Raw genomic sequence first — 17,029 nt, 5'->3', positions numbered from 1 at the left:
ATGCACCCAGTCCATGGGGCCATCCACCTTGGAAATGATACCCTGGACCTCCATGTCAATCAATTTGGCCTTCAAGCACTCATGTAGGCTGAGAGGCACTCGACGAGGTGGCTCGATGACTGGCTGAATGGACAGATCAAGTTCAATGTGGTACAGTGTGTCAAACTTCCCCAGGCCAGTGAACAAATCTGCATAATCAGCCTTGACTTGGTCCAGTGTAAAGGCCCTGTCACACCTTGACGATTTAGCCAGCGTTTGCCTGACGTATGAAAAATTTGGCTAAAACGCTGGCACATGTCGAATACGTTATGGGTAAGTTTATATACGATAAGAGCACACTGGCAAACGTCGTAGTATGCTGGCATATGTCGTAGTACGCTGGCATACGTTGTAGTACGCTGGCATTCGTCCTAGTACGCCGAGCTGTTAAACAAATTTTCCATGCTTGAAATTTTTCGACATATGCCAGCGTATGACTCACACGTTCCGCATAACGCTGGCCATAGGTTGTAGGCACGTTACGCGATCGTTGACACACGTCGACACACGTTTCTTGTAAGTTACAAATTCGTCGAAACACGTTGAGGTAATGTTTAGCATACCCGAAACTTATTTCTATCCTATGAGTAACGTGTTGTAGGCACGTTACGTGATCGTTGACACACGTCCACACACATTACTTGTAAGTTACTCATAAGTCGAAACACGTCAAGGTAATGGTTAGCATCAGTGTTCCAGACTCCCTGGTTTTTTGGGGGGTTTTTTTCTTCTTCGGCGTGACGGTGATGTTGACACTTCGATTTCTAGTGCGGTTATAATATAATATAATTAATAGGCTGCCGCTCAACGATTTAAATCATAACCGCACTGTACACTGAACACCGTCATACCGAAGAAAAAAAAAACCGGGAGTCTGGAACACTGACGCTAACCATTACCTCGACGTGTTTTGACTTATGAGTAACGTACAAGTAATGTGTGTTGACGTGTGTCAACGATCGAGTAACGTGCCTACAACTTATGGCCAGCGTATGTAGAATATGTCATGCCGAGTATGTCAAGAAATTTTCAACATGCTGAAAATTTCTCGACGTACTTGGCGTATGACGACGTATGCCAGCGTACTATGACGTATGCCAGCGTGCTCTTAACGTATACAAAACTTACCCATAAAGTATTCGACGTGTGCCAGCTTGGTTTGGCAAATTTTTCATACGTCGGCATACGCTGGCTAAAACGTCAAGGTGTGACGGCGGCTTCACACTTCGATGTCTAGTGCGGTTATGATTTGAATCGTCGACCCACAGCCTATGAATAGCCTACGCCACGTGATCGTCGGCGATACGCTGCCGTGCGCTATGCATAAGTTGGACTATCGTTGGGCATAGGTTGTGAACGCCGACAACACGCTCAGCATTCATTGGTATAAGTTATCTATATGTGATTGAAACGTTCTGTGTACGTTACTAATACGTTATGCATACGTCCAACACGTTATTATATGCCCAAAACGTTAAAAAAAACATCAATAGTTCAGCGTACACCAGCGTTTTACATACATTTTGAGACCTTGCCATACGCTGGCTAAAACTTCAAGGTGTGACAGCCCCTTAAGGTCAGGCTGTGGTGAAGCCACTGACGTCACAGCCTTGACAGACAGTAAGCGACTGTTGGGGCCCTTCTGGATAAGACCCAGGCATGTCAACGCGTGAAGACTGAGAATAGGAGACGCTTTGGTGTCGACCACATAGAAGTCAAAGTGCTCCGTTGACGACCCAGCAGTGCATTGTAGCTTGGCCACTCCATGATGAGGGACGGTGCCCCCACTGTATCTTTTCAATAGGATCGTTGAGTTAATCGTCTTGACTGGCTTTTCCATGGAATCGAATATTCTGCGAGGGAGTATCGATACCTGTGCTCCAGGGTCAATCTTCACCTTTACCCTATGGTCATTGATGTTGATGTTCGCAAACCAAGAGACATCTGATTTCATGACCTGCATGTCTCCTACCAGTGGTGTAAACACGCCATCAATGTACAAGTCACTTAGAGATGGCAGTTCAGTCGATGCCGAGCTCGTCACCAATGCATGAACATGCTTGGATTGTCGGCAGACCTCTGCAAAATGGTTCTGATTATTACAGTTCCTGCAACATTTCCGAAAGGCAGGGCATTGGCGAGGTTGATGAATACGCCTGCAGTTCCCACAATTTTGGGTGTCCTTAATGCTCTTGGTCGACCCAGGTTTGGGTGCAAAGGGATCCTTGCCAGCAGACTTGAGACTGCGGTGCCCTTGGCGGCGAATCAAGTCAATGTCTTGGGAAAGCCCGGTGGAAGCGGCCGATGTGGGAGTCGATGTCATGGCCCTGGCATGCGATCTACTCGACTCAGCAGCCAAACAGAGAGTTATCGTTTTTTCTAAAGTCAGTCTCGGTTCACATAAGAGACACTCTTTTAAGGCGAGGTTGTGCATGGAAAAAATGATTTTATCCCTGATCATGTTATCAGTCTTGGCAAATTTGCATGCCTTCGCCATGATGCGCAGCTTGTTGAAGTACGATTCGAATGACTGACCTTCAGACTCGGCAAATTCCCAGAACTTGAATCGCTCATGGACAAGGTTCTTCCTCTGATTGCAGTACGTAGCGAATGCCTCTGACGGTTTTGAATATCTTCGAAGCAACCGCCGACTCAAACGGGAGGTTCTCGTATACATCCACATCATCTGGCCCATCACAGTTCAGCAAGATGGCGACCTTTCGACTGTTGCTCGTCGACTCGAGGCCGCAGCCTCAAGATACCAATCAAGGTCCTTACTCCAGCATTGCCAGTTGTCAGAGACATTCCCGTCTAGCCAGAAATAACCAGGTGGTTTAAATTCCATCACCGTTGATGAAGAAAATCCTGAATCTCTGACACCATGTAATGACTACGTGCACAATGAGATCTCCTTGCCCGGACCAACTGCCGGATTTATTGGCGCATGCACACAACACGTACAGGCCAGATGAATACAGCCAATCAAACAAGCATATAATTCAACAATATAATTACAGTGCATTTACTTCATAAACAAAAGGTTTAAGATAATCTTGATAATTTGGCTAAAGTGGTTCAATTGTAAATGAAGAGTTAGCTTTCTATTATCAATGTTGCGGCATGAATCGCATTTCCTTGGTATTCAGTTAAACAGCCCGGTTGTTCCAAGTTTTCGGGCTCCGGAACAACAACCGGCTTCCATGACTTGGGTTGTGGTCACTGCCTTTTGGAGTGCGGTCACCCAAATGTGACCTCTGAGCAGTCGCGACCCCTGACCACATGACAGTATCTTTGCTGGAGTCATAACTGTGACTCTTGATGGTAAGAATGTTACGCCGTTGGTTTTCATGGCAGGAATCAAGCAGAAGGGAATGTTGCCCCAAGATGGGGCGGCACCCAATGTTCTTTAACAATCACTGCAATTGGAAGAAATCTAAAAGTGTTAAACATCAGGAGATCAGAACTCCTTCAGTTTAATACTTAAAAAAAAATCTTCCAATTCCATCAATTGTGAAACATTAGTCTCATCTTGGGCAACCTTCTATGTTTTGTTATTTGTGTCATTTTGTCAAGCCTACTGTGCGTGGTCTGACCGGAGCATCTCATAAGATACCGATTGATTGTTCAGGCAACAGATCCTATTGAGTTGATGTTTCGTGCAGAGTTGTTGAGGATGAGACACTGCTGCATGTGATAACGAGACCTCGATGATATGATTTTTCTTTCAGATCAATGACATGAGCAAAATTGCAAAAGCAGCGAAGATCATGGAAAGAGTGGTCAACATGAACACCTACGATGAAATTGCTCAAGGTGAGATTGCTGGAAATTAAATTATTTTAAACAAACACATCATAGAGAACACATCTTGTAAATATTTTCAAGTGTTTGTGTGTGTGTGTTTGTACGTTATTCTTTCGTGGCCGAACCGTAGCACCTAGAGGCCCCAAAGTTTGGGTGTAGGTACGTCACAATCTGGACAAGGTTTTACTCTACCACCAATCGGCTTTGACTTCCGTTTTGAGGCCACCAAAGGCTGCTATATTGGAATGCGGAGTCACGCAGTGCTGCCGCCAGCCCGCAGGCAAAAGGTAACCACCATGATGCCAATTAAATCCATCGCTTTTCAATGTCCAATACATCCCGAAACCACTGCCGGGAAAAGCTCACCTGGCCAGTCAGTGCCAGGTATCCACTCCCCCCCCCCCCCCTTCAGGTAGTGCCGGGTACCCCCAATTTCACAGATTTATTTCCGATGCTGTGCAGTGCTTGTTCATGGAAAGAGAAAGAGAGATGAGGACAAAGACAGAGGCAGACATTTAAGAGATTACAAGCACTTCATGGTAATCCCAATAACTTTCCCAAGAATGTCATATTAAATGTGTGTTTACAGATTACAAGTACTTTGAGGATGCATCAGATGAATTTCAAGACATGGAGGGTACTCTTCTTCCTCTGTGGCATTTCCATTACGAGAAAGCTAAAAAGCTGGCTGTCACTGCACTTTGCTGGTATGCGGGATCACACATGCATTCGTACGATTCACAATGGTCACATGGTTTAGCATTTACAGTATCTGTATTCTTGGGTAGCGAGATGTTGGCATGTTTTATAGGCGGTATTTTAGTGTCCATTCAAAACCTCCCTTTACAGAATTTAGGACTCGATGACAAAGTGTAACAGTTCAGCTGGACATCTGACCTTGCATCGACTCGACAGGGTGGAAGAGGCAAAATACCCAGTCCCTCCCTATACGTCGTAAATTAATGATCCAGAAGTTTATTTATTTATCAAAATTTGGGTTGGCTTCTTCTGTTCTCCCATCTTGGCACATAGCGATCTTCAACATAGGAATACCCTGTTCAAGTCTCATGTGCTTTGCTGGTTTGGCTGTTGTCCACTAATGTCCTTGCGATTAATGTGAAAGTACATTGAAGTTTGTGACTGTCATGTCCTGCATGTGCTACATGTACAAGCTCCTCCGTGTACCTCAGATCACTATTTAACAAGATAGCTACGTGGCAATGTTCCTTACATGAGCTTGGGCTTTCACATTATTACAATCCAAATCCTTCAGCATTTCTGCTCTTTTAGGATGAAAAATAAAATATTCTCATCACTACTCTCGACCACCTTCCAACCTGCAATGATGGACAAAACCGTTGAGTTACAAACTTCCTCACTTTGAGTAACTTCAAAAAGTAAAACTGCAAGTGCAGGCTCATGTCCGTACTGCTAAACTGAAGGTTCATGCTCCGTACTGCTAAACTGTAGGTTCATGTTCCGTACTGCAAAACCGCAGGTTCATGTTTCGTACTGCTAAACTGTAGGTTCATGTTCTGTACTGCTAAACTGAAGGTTCATGCTCCGTACTGCAAAACTGTAGGTTCATGTTCCATACTGCAAAACCGCAGGTTCATGTTCTGTACTGTTAAACCGCAGGTTCATGTTCCATATTGATAAACTGTAGGATCATAAGACATTCCAGGCACCTCAGCACCAGCTCAACACACTCTCCCGCAATCTGACCTTGGAAGGTTTCCCGTGGTTTCAATGACGTCTTATATCCATCCCTATCAGTGCCAATCAATGCATTGAAATCCCCCACAACTGGAAGAATATCTCGGCTGGGGCACTGATCACCACAGACTCGAGCATGGCATAGAATGCATCCTTCATGTGAGATCACTTGCCTCAGTCGTAGCATATACAGAGACCAGGGAAATGACACCCAAGGAGTGACGAATCCTTAGTCTCATAATACGCTCATTGACCATTGTTACTTCAATTATCGTTGGAGTCAGCTTATTGGACACAGCTACAGCAACTCCTTGGGCATGGTAACCATCAGAGCGACCAGAACAATAGTAGGTGTAACCACCCACCATGATCTAGCCACAATCCGGTCTCTGAACCTCAGAGAGTGCTGCAATACCGATGTCCAAACGCTTGAGCTCAGATAACAGAGATAGGTGATCATCCTCTCTTAGGGATAGGATATTCCAGGCACCCACCCGAAGGGACCATCTCAGGTTAACCCAAGGAGACCGCCGTCTCATGGACGACACCTCAGCACCACTCTGGCACACTCTCCTGCAATCTGATATGTGATTGTTGTCCCGTGGTTTCCCTCCTATCATCAAAGATTGGGGGTCCCGAAGGCTTTGCCCCAATCCCGTCATCCGGTGAGCTGCCCTGCAAAGGGAAGCTGCACAGAAGATACTCTCATGGAGTGGGTTTTCAGATTTATTTTTGCTTTTGGAATGTTTTGCAGGATGAAGTGTTTTACGGTGGCCAGAGTGCAAATCCTGCCACCAACCTCATCATCAAAAAAGTCACCCAAGTGAAGAAGGACGTCCGCAGACACAGTCGGGCACTAGATATGGATGGCCGTTGGCTCACAAGGAGCTCCTCCGCCCATATCATACACCTCTCACCAAGAAACTTGGTGGGGGAGACGGTTTCGTCGCCGACAACCTGACCATGAAACAGATTAGTACAGGTTTACATGGTACCTGGAGCAAGTCACAGATCTAATCTGGCTTGACCTGACAATATGAAGATCAGTAGACCAAATACTCAATATATGAATTGTCAGTTTGAGCCTTGGAAAGAAGATCGGGCTGGAAGTGTAAAGATTATGAGTGAAGACCTGGAGAAAGTAACTAACTTTAATATCTGGGGTCAGTGGTGACAAAAGATGGAAGTATTGAAATGGAAATTATGCAACGGATTAGTTCTGGTTGTAATATTTGGAGGAAGTGCAGAGGATTGCAGTGTGATAGAAAAGTACTGCTGAAACTGAAATGAAGAACTTACAAGACAGCTGTTGTTGACCGGCTTTGTTATATGTTGCGGAAACTTGGGCAACATCAAAGAAAGAGGAACAGAATCTGGATGTAAATGAGATACGATGCTGAGATGGATCTGTGGAGTGACAAGAGAGTACAAGATTATGAACCAATACATGAGGGGGTCAGTGAGGATTGTGGACGCATTGAAGAAAGTAGCCGAAAAGAGATTGAATTGGTTTTGTCATCTGATGAGGAGGGGGTACAAGGTGAGGCGAGTGATGGAGATGTGACGGCCAGGAAGAAGGCAAAGAGGAAGGCCTGATATAGGATGGAAGGATGTGGGGACGAGAGATTTAGCAGTTGTGGGATTGGAAGGAGGAGATGGGAGAAGGGTGATCAACCATCATTGTGGTGACCCCAAGTAGAATGGAAGAAGCTGAGAGAAGAATATTAATCATAAGATGATTATTCATTGTACATTATTGCATCATGTTATTCATTCGTCAAATATTCAGAGTATTGCAATATCCTTGCCTTACATAATTCTTAGGTTGACTTGTTCAGAAATCTTTTTCACAAAACTTTGGAAAAACTGTTTCTGTGTTGAAATTTCTTGCAAGTTATTTTGAATGCGAATTTCAGTACTGTCAGACCCTGCAATTCATGGGGGATAAATTCCTGGAAAATGTCGCGAATAGTGAATCCACGAATAGCGAGTCATTGGTTCAATGGAAAAAGGGGGGATAGGTTCCTGGCCATTCATGATTCATGAGAGAAAATCAAAACTCCTGTGAAAAACCAAGAATACGTCCGTGAGAAAACGCGAAAAAAACAAACCTGCGAATACGCAAAGCACAGAGCCGTGAATGTCGAAGCAGGTCACATTTTATAAACTGTGAATACGCAGGGTCCATGAATAGCGAATCCGTGAATATCGCGGTCCGACAGTACGATACTTTTAAACATCAATCCATCAAAATAAATGAAGAGTAATCCAATTTAAATTAACACTCAAGAGTGGCTTGTTTCCTGATATGTGCCATTATTCCTGCTGAATTCCATTTTATAACAACACTATGACATCCATACAATGATAAAACAAAGCGAAGACACCTGAACTTAAGTGTTTTGTATTACATGTCTTTTTTTATCTACCGCCATTCCTTACCACACCATGACTCTTCCTCTTTACCCAACTCCCATATGTACCATTGAATCCAATCTGCCAAGGAACCCGCATTATGAAGATCTTATTGCAGCAGGATATGGCTCATGTAAGTAGGCTCTGCCACAATATTTTAATGACTATTTCATGGATATAATGCTTTCATCGATCACCGCATTCTCTTTTAGCTTCACTGTCAAATAAGGGTGGGGTGGGCAAATATAAAAGTCAAAACCACGTGACAATTTGATGTTTTTGTGTATATAAAAAAGGCTTAACCTTCAATGATAATTAATGTATTTTATCGATGAAAACAAGGCTTGTACTAAAGCACACATTTAGAATTTAAAGACACTTGTAAACAACACACGTGGAAAGGCTTCCTGGATTGTGGGCAACAGGAGAATTAATAATGCTGAATCAAAGAGGCAAATTGAATTGTCAGATGAGAGAGTACATAAACAGAAACAAAAACCGTCCAGCAGAGGGAAACCAGACTGCTACCAGACTTCCATCACTTAAAATATTCGGAAAGACTGAAAGCATTAAAGTTGCGTACAACAGTATACAGAAGACAACAAGCTGAACTTATTCCGATCTTCAAAATCCTTAAGGGAATTGACCAAATCGATGTTCGGAAATTCTTTGCGTTGAAAGAGAGCTTAAGAACCAGAGGCCACGACATGAAGATAAGGAAACGGCACTGTACATCTCGGCTCAGACAAACTGCTTCTCTGTCAGAAGTGTCAACAACTGGAATGCACTACAGGGATACGTTGTCAATGCAACAACTATTAACCAGTTCAAGTTCGCACTGGAGACACATCAAGCTGACCTTCCATTGAAGTACAGCTCTTATCAAAGAGTTTTTGGAACCTTAACGAGGGACAAATAAGCAATGCTTCATGTCTCGACTGACCTCCAGTCAATCCACTCAATCCAGGACAGCAAGCCATTAGACAACACATTGGTGTACACTGCTGAACATCGGAAAAGGATGCTTGCCTTTGGCTGCAAATTATCATTCTGACAAAAAAGCATACCTGTGGAAAGCACAGGAAAACCTGCAAGGAGTGGATGAATGGAGTAAAAGGAAAGAGTTGGTAGACAGTGTCCTAAACCAATAAATGGATGGAAAAATAGGCAAACTTCCTTGGCTAACCTTTTGAATCTGTTTCCTTCTTTAATGACATGGTGGTGCTGCCTCATCAAGATCCCCCTCCTCACTTCAAATGGCACCACAGCTGACTGCTCGTGAGAAGGCCTTTCAAACCTGACAAATTTCACACAATCACTCTGTCTCTCTACAAGGACCTAGGTGTCAAACACTCTCCTCTACTTCCTTTACAAGGAGCTGGTCCAACACTTGGAATATGCGTTTCAATCCTGACAAATTTCACACAATCACCCTGTCTCTCTGCAAGGACCCAGGTGTCAAACACTCTCCTCTACTTCCTTAACAAGGAGCTGGTCCAACACTTGGAATATGCCTTTCAATCCTGACAAATTTCACACAATCACCCCGTCTCTCTGCAAGGACCCAGGTGTCAAACACTCTCCTCTACTTCCTTCACAAACCTCTTCAAGAAGTTCAGTCCCTCAAACATGTGGGCCTCACCATCAACCCCAATCTCTCTTCGGCAGACCACATATTCAAGTTGGCCTCCAAGGTGTTCCTTTGCTGGTCCAAACTGACAAGTGTCGGGAGGTAATCGTGCCAGGTTCCTATTCCGGTGATGCCAGCAATTAAGACTCGTCAATAGCGTGTAAATCATAATATCCAACCTAAAGGCAGGAAAATAAACTACCCTTATATCAACGAACCCTACACGTAAAGTTATGAAGTTCTCTATAATGCTACACCCCTCGAGCTCATAACAATATTCTTTTGCTTGTTGTGCTTACTCTTATACCTTTTCATCCACAGTTGACATGAACCAAAAGCCAGAGGGCATGCTTGTGCTCTATTCATTCAAGAACCCATCTTTCCCAGAAGAAACGTTCTCCACTGAGAGTGGAGTCCTTTGCATGGACTTTCATCCCACCTTTTGTCACATGGCTGTACTTGGTTGCTACGATGGTTCCTTGATTGCAATATCTCTTCGTGGTGAGAAAAAACAGCCAACAAGGCAGTGCGTGGCAAACAAAGGCAGGCATACAGACCCTGTGTGGCAGGTATTCGTGCCCTCATCATTTTCACTCTGTCTATAACATCTTCATATTTCATTAATAATGTACGTCACTGAAGAAGAATGTGACTTTAAATACTCTGGTAGTACAACATACTATTCCTTTCAATGGCATGTTGCTAGCTTGTGAGCAAGCCAGGCTAAGAACTGCTTGGGGTGGTTCCATCTTAAAGGACACGAGTGAAAAATGGTCACTTTTGAATATCATTTCGTATCACATTGTTAATCTTTATTTTTTGATGGAGTGATGTTCAAAAGCGACATTTGTTTCAATTCAAAAATATTTGCACAGAATTCCAACTTGGTGACGTTGTTTGCAAAAGTTTCTGGAAACATGCCAAGCAGGTATAGCAGTAGACCTACAGCAGAAATCTATTAAAAGGAGAAGTGTGTGTGTGCGTGTGTGTCACGCTTCATTCTAAAAGGTTCCTACTGCCAGAGAATAATAAAAAAATGATACCATGGGAAAGCTAATGATTGATTTATTTGGAACTAAAATTTGCGTCTGTTTAATTTATCACAAGAAAGGCTGTTTTAAAAACACGTGTTTCCGCGATTGAGGAAGAACACTTGGGAACGGGAGTTTAATGTCGCAGCTCCGATGGTAACATTAATGTAGCAATGGAATAGGACTGCTCTTTCATTGTCCTGCCATTCTTATACATTCATTTACAGTTTACAGAACACTAGTAAACGGTGGGCAAATACATCAGTGTCTTGGGTATCAATCTGGGGTCACAGCATTAATCATACTAGCAGAGCACCCGCCCGACGGGCCATCTTGTTCCACGCGCATGCAACCTGTTCTTCTGACACGTACCTTTATTTGGGCGGTGTATAGGCAACTGACAGCTCTGTATAGGCAAACAAAAAAACAAAAAAAACCCATGCAGTTCCTTGCATGAAGCAAAAACATATCTACTGCTTATAATTCAAAACACCTCACTGTACTGAGAAACGTGGGGACAGGAATACTATGCTGACGTACTGTAAATTGTGGAGACTTAATTTAGAAGACATATTTAGAAGTGGAGACAAAAAAACAAAAAAAACCCATGCAGTTCCTTGCATGAAGCAAAAACATATCTACTGCTTATAATTCAAAACACCTCACTGTACTGAGAAACGTGGGGACAGGAATACTATGCTGACGTACTGTAAATTGTGGAGACAGTACTTAGACGTACTGTAAATTAAACCTGGGGGTGGCGCTATATGATACAAATTTACATTGAGAATTTGTGTTCCCCCCCCCCCCCCCACAAGACCAAGGGGCAAATATAAAAACAACCCGATACATTAATTGGGGTCAAGCTGATCCTCTGAAGCAAGTCTGGATGTAATTGGCCCAGAAATGTAGGAGGAGTAGTGGGATAAACAAACTCAAAACACGGGTCCATGACTTACAGTAACGATGATGTATTTATTAGTATTATTATTATTACTATTATGAACCCAAGCACACCAGGCGAAAAGCATGGTTAAGCAATTGGTTTGCTTTGTGTCGACCTTGGGGCACCACAGCGAGTGCACCGGGGTAACCCAGAGGACATCACGGCAGAAAATAAATGGGCACTGATGTGCCCTTTGTGTTGTTTTAAGGGTGAAACCAACATGGGACAGGAGACAGAAGGCTAACTTTATAATAGATATTTATTAATCCCTAATGTCTACCTTAGGCACATTAATACTAATTAAATGGATCACTAAATGACTTCCCACAATTAATTAAGTACAATTGTCACAGACAATAATGCAGCTAAAAGTTAACTCATGACTCTCGATGTGGCAACTTCTCTGAATCAAGCAGTCTGTACAGTAAACCCCCGCGGGTTATAATTGTTGAATGGTCGGCGGTGAGCATGGTTGAAAGGATCTAGTCTGGAGGGTGCTCCAGTCCATCAGCCAAGCAAATGGCATGCAAATCACCTGAAAGGACAAGGAGCAGCTTTGAAATCATCACCGAGATAAGAGCAGTGCAATGTCCGACAAGTAAGATTCCACGAGTAGAGGGAGTTCAGAAAAGAATACCTCACCGGGGTATCATATAAGAAGCGAAGCTGAACCCCCCCCCCCCCCCCTCAGACCAACGCACAGCGGGTTGAAGTTGATCTATTGTGGTCAAGGAACAGGTGATTCACTGAACTCTCCCAGGTTCACATACAGAAGATCCCCGATCCCTCCTTCACTGGGTATATCAGTTTTAAAATGATTTGCAATGGTTGAAACAGAGTGTGGCAGCTCATGAAAACATGTCCATGCCTTTTTCTGCTCATCATCGTTCTACCCCCTTCCCAAACTGCAGGTGCCTTTTTGTTCCTCGTGTTGTTGTTATTGGTGTCGTTGTGACTTAACAGGAAATTTAAGTCACTTTAACCTTCAACAAAGCACAATTAAACGAATATACTGGTCTGTAACAGTTCACATCTGTCTGTCCGTCTGTCCCTCTATCTGTCCACAAGCGTCAGTTTATTTTCGAGGAACAACTTTATTTCAATTGAATGTTATATTTTGAGCATGGATCACAAAACAAACCTGAAGCTTAGCAGTACTTTGGCTCTGAATTCGCATTTGCAGAGAGGAGTGAGATAAAAAAAATTTTATACTCTGTCTGTTTGGCAGTCAAACAAAATTAAAAATCATTTCAAACAGGAAACTTACTGTTTTTAAGGACTTCATAAAGGACACAAACAACAGGCACGGACAACTAATGTAATGCGTTAAGAATAAATAAGGTGGTGTAATCGCCACTGTGTCAACGGAGGTAAACTTTTGAAATTAATTTTTTTATACGGCCTTTAAAATCATTATTTTATTTCAATATAATTATATACTTGAACACTGTGTGGGTGGGATAAGGTGTTCTATGAACTCTCCAGTTACCTCCACCACCAAAGGTGGACGGAGGTTATGTTTTCACCCCTGTCTGTCTGTCTGTCTGTGAGCAGGATATCTCAAAAACTTTTGGATGGATTTGGACGAAACTTGGTGGACAGGTTCGATGTGTGACGAGGCCGAATTGATAAAATTTTGGTGAAGATCCGGATCCGGATCTGATTATTTTTTTATTTTTTTAAGTAATTCTTCACCATTGAGAGATAGGGTCAAAATCGATAGAGCGATATCTCAAAAAGTTGTGGATGGAATATGACAAAACTTGTACAACTGTATTAAATATTTGCAGTATTTTTGCATTCATGCATTCCTTCTGAATTGTGCAGGTGAAATGGCAGAAAGATGACATGGACAAGAATCTAAACTTCTTCTCCATTTCCTCCGATGGCCGAATTGTGTCCTGGACAATACTAAAGGTTTGTTGCATGTTTTAAGTGGATGATATGGGAGGAGGAAGACAGGCTGAACAGGTGTGGGCATTAAGCAATGTTCACTCCACAAGAATGAAAATTCTTCCTGAAGGTTTTATGTGTTACAAGCAAATACCACCCGTCGCTTCGCTGACAGGAATACCAGAGGTGAATGGGGGGAGAGGGAAAGAGGGGTGGGGGAGAGAGTGGGGAAAGAGGAGGGAGGGGGACGAGGAGGGGTGGGGGATTGAGGAGGGGTGGGGGAAGGGAAGGCAGACGTGCGGTGGAGCGTTAATTACCACCCAGATGCGTCCAGAAGCAATCTCCCGTCCAGACACAAACCCTGTCCAGACACACATCTGGAGACAAACCCTGCCCTGACATGTCCGAGACAAACTTCCGTCCAGAAACAAACCCTGCCCGGACTTGTCCGGAGACAAACCCTACCCTGACATGTCTGGAGGCAAACACCTCTTCTTCTTCTTTCGGCTACTCCCGTTAGGGGTCGCCACAGCGGATCATCCGTATGATCCGCATAGTGATTTGGCACATGTTTTACGCCGGATGCCCTTCCTGATGCAACCCTGGTCGCCTCTTACGACACAGGGATATGGTACACCTATTTTAACCGGGGTATACACACCGAGGCAAACACCGACCAGACAAAACCATTGTCCGGATATGTCCAGAGACAGAGGGGGGGGGGAGATTGAGAAAGGTGTGGGAGGAAGGTGCTGCACTGTTTTGGGAGGGGGTAGAGCAAGGATGAGAGAGAGAGAGGTAGATCTGTTATATGAAACACTGTGTGCGCGCGCGCGCACACACACACACACACACGCACACACACACACACACACACACACACACACACACACACACACACACACACACACACACACACGCTTGGCTGATATCGGCAACATCCCAAAAACCATGAGTAGCTTTCAGTGAAAAACAAAGCTGCATTTCCATAGACGTTTCAAGGATATATTCACAAACATTATTATTCATAAACAGCAGCATTTGACGGTTGGAACAAAAATTTGGCTTGGTAATTTAGAAAACACGCTAATACGGAAAACGGCTCAGAAATCGGGTGTTATTTCACAACAACTTGCTCATGGTGATGGAGCATTAATCACTCGCTCAGGGTAGCGGAGCACGAACCACTCGCTCAGGGCGGCGGAGCACGAATCACTCGCTCAGGTTGGCGGAGCACGAATCACTCGCTCAGGTTGGCGGAGCACGAATCACTCGCTCAGGGTGGCGGAGCACGAACCACTCGCTCAGGGCGGCGGAGCACGAACCACTCGCTCAGGGCGGTGGAGCACGAACCACTCGCTCAGGGCGGCGGAGCACGAACCACTCGCTCAGGGCGGCGGAGCACGAACCACTCGCTCAGGGCGGCGGAGCATGAATCACTCGCTCAGGGTGGAGGAGTACGAATCACTCGCTCAGGGTGGCGGAGCATGAATCACTCGCTCAGGGCGGCGGAGCACGAATCACTCGCTCAGGGCAGCGGAGCATGAATCACTCGCTCAGGGCGGCGAAGCACAAACCACTCGCTCAGGGTGATGGAACACGAACCACTCGCTCAGGGTGGCAGAGCACAAATCACTCGCTCAGGGCGGCAGAGCACGAATCACTCGCTCAGGGTGGCGAAGCACGAAACACTCGCTCTGAATGACATGGTGCTCAAAAGCATCCACAGTGAGTGAACCATTCGCTCTGGGTGGCAGAGCATGAATCACTCGCTCAGGGCAGCGGAGAACGAATCACTCGCTCAGGGTGGCGAAGCACGAAACACTTGCACTGAATGACATGGTGGACAAAAGCATCCACAGTGAGTGAACCACTCGCTCTGGGCGGCGGAGCATGAACCACTCACTCTGAATGACGTGGCAGGCAAAAGCATCCACAGTGAGTGAACGATCCGCTCAGAAAGATGTATGTGGTACCGCTATCGACTGCAAGGCATTCGGCAAGTGGCTTAAGCACTTATGCAAGCACTCCAATTAAATGGTTGATAAGGAACGGTTGGCCAGGCTGTCGCTGCATATCATGTAGGATCTCTTTAACATGAAAGCCGGTCTCCAAAACCATAAAACCTTGCAGCCTGAAACTTTGCATGCATACTAAGACAACTCCAAGGAAGTGCAAGAGTCAAAATTTATTGCTTGGGTTAATTAAAACACCTCTTTTGAAGATTATTAACGGCTTTATTTAATTAGGTCCTTTATCAGGCGATCTTCCGCCACCTCGCTTTCTGGAGACTTAAGGCATATCCTGAGCTACCTTGCTTGGGTCTGAAGCCGCCATGATTTTTTGGCTGCTCAAGCTCGTCTTGACTTGGAACAGGCCGCAACGATTTCTTAACAATCGTTTTTGTTCCCCTTTCCTCACTCACATCATTGAATGCCTGTTCATCATTGCTACAAATCGCTGGGTACATTTCAATGCTTATAATCGCCCAAAGACATCAGTGTACATTGCTTTATTTCATTCTCGCACTTGCGATCACCTTGAGAATCTCTTAAACTTAGAATAGTTTCAAAATTTAAGCTCCAGAATCGAGCTTAGCAGCAGTTCCGACGCTAGATGAGTGTTCATTAGTCCAAATCGGACATTGCCTGAGCATCTCCGGGAAGTCTTCAACACGACGGATCCTTATCAACCGTTTCGTTGGAGTGCTTCCTTGAGTGTTTAAGCCACTTGGCGAGTGCTCTACAATAATCGCACTGTCACTGAATACTGTATATCGATCGACTTGAACAAAGGTCAGGGCCACTCATTGGCCACGTGTTGTTCTGCGGTGCAACAGGCGGTGGCTGCCTCACTGAAAATGTGAAATTTTATTTTCCATGACATTTCCCCTTTTTGTACGATCTTCCATTCTACAACCCGTCACTTCGGCATAGATTGATACAAATAAAAATTAAATGTTTCGTTTTTAAAAGTTTCTTCAATCATTTTGTGGAGTGCTTTGTGAAGCCACTTGGTGCACGCTCTTCAAGTTTCAATGGCGATACCACGGTTCGGTACTGGAAATAATACCACGGTTCGATACCACGGTTCGGTTCGGTACATGGCAAAATAAATTACATGATTACAACGAGAAAAAAATGTTTTCAGTTGTTATGAAGTAATGAATCGTCGCCTCACGGCAGGAAAGCCAAGAGGTACGCACGCTCGCTCTAAGCTGTGTAGCCTGTGTTTGAATCCCAACTCAGCTATAAACTGTCATCCCTCTGTTTCACAGGCAGGATGATCCATCAATGTGTGTGCCATCTCTCGGATGGACGTGAAACTGGGCGTCACATCTGCCGGAATCCCTCTCCCCCACCCCTCTATCTTTCTCTCCCACCCTCCCCTCCCCCTGATACCCCACCCCTGTCCCTCTGTTGAGGGGACTGTAGCATGTACGAATCAGGTTCGGAGTGAGCCGACCAGATAGGTGCAAAGGTTGCTGCATGTATGAGCATGTTATTGGTTGTTATCTCCATATGCAGGTTTCAGAAGGTGGAATGGAGTCCTCTC

At 44.6% G+C, this 17,029-nt stretch overlaps 1 protein-coding gene across 6 annotated transcripts in view; it reads left to right on the top strand.

Moving 5' to 3' along the window:
• DNAI1 (dynein axonemal intermediate chain 1) overlaps positions 1-17,029 on the top strand; it is a 106,107-nt gene that overhangs the window by 47,397 nt on the left and 41,681 nt on the right. For all 6 annotated transcript variants that reach the window (XR_015049608.1, XM_085847548.1, XM_085847544.1 and 3 more), the window contains 5 exons: positions 3,768-3,852; positions 4,433-4,550; positions 8,064-8,107; positions 9,926-10,173; positions 13,409-13,498. Coding sequence is in view for 5 of the 6 variants with exons in the window: in XM_085847548.1 (XP_085703674.1) it covers positions 3,768-3,852; positions 4,433-4,550; positions 8,064-8,107; positions 9,926-10,173; positions 13,409-13,498 (585 nt within the window). In the remaining variant the exon portion in view is untranslated. The remainder of the gene's footprint in view (positions 1-3,767; positions 3,853-4,432; positions 4,551-8,063; positions 8,108-9,925; positions 10,174-13,408; positions 13,499-17,029) is intronic.

This window comes from Eptatretus burgeri, chromosome 11 (assembly GCF_056783735.1).
Source record: "Eptatretus burgeri isolate ZD-2024b chromosome 11, Ebu_testis_v1, whole genome shotgun sequence".
In the NCBI taxonomy this organism is placed as follows: domain Eukaryota; kingdom Metazoa; phylum Chordata; class Myxini; order Myxiniformes; family Myxinidae; genus Eptatretus; species Eptatretus burgeri.
The sequence above is the reverse complement of the archived record's forward strand: the minus strand, read 5'-3'. Positions and strand labels throughout refer to the sequence as shown.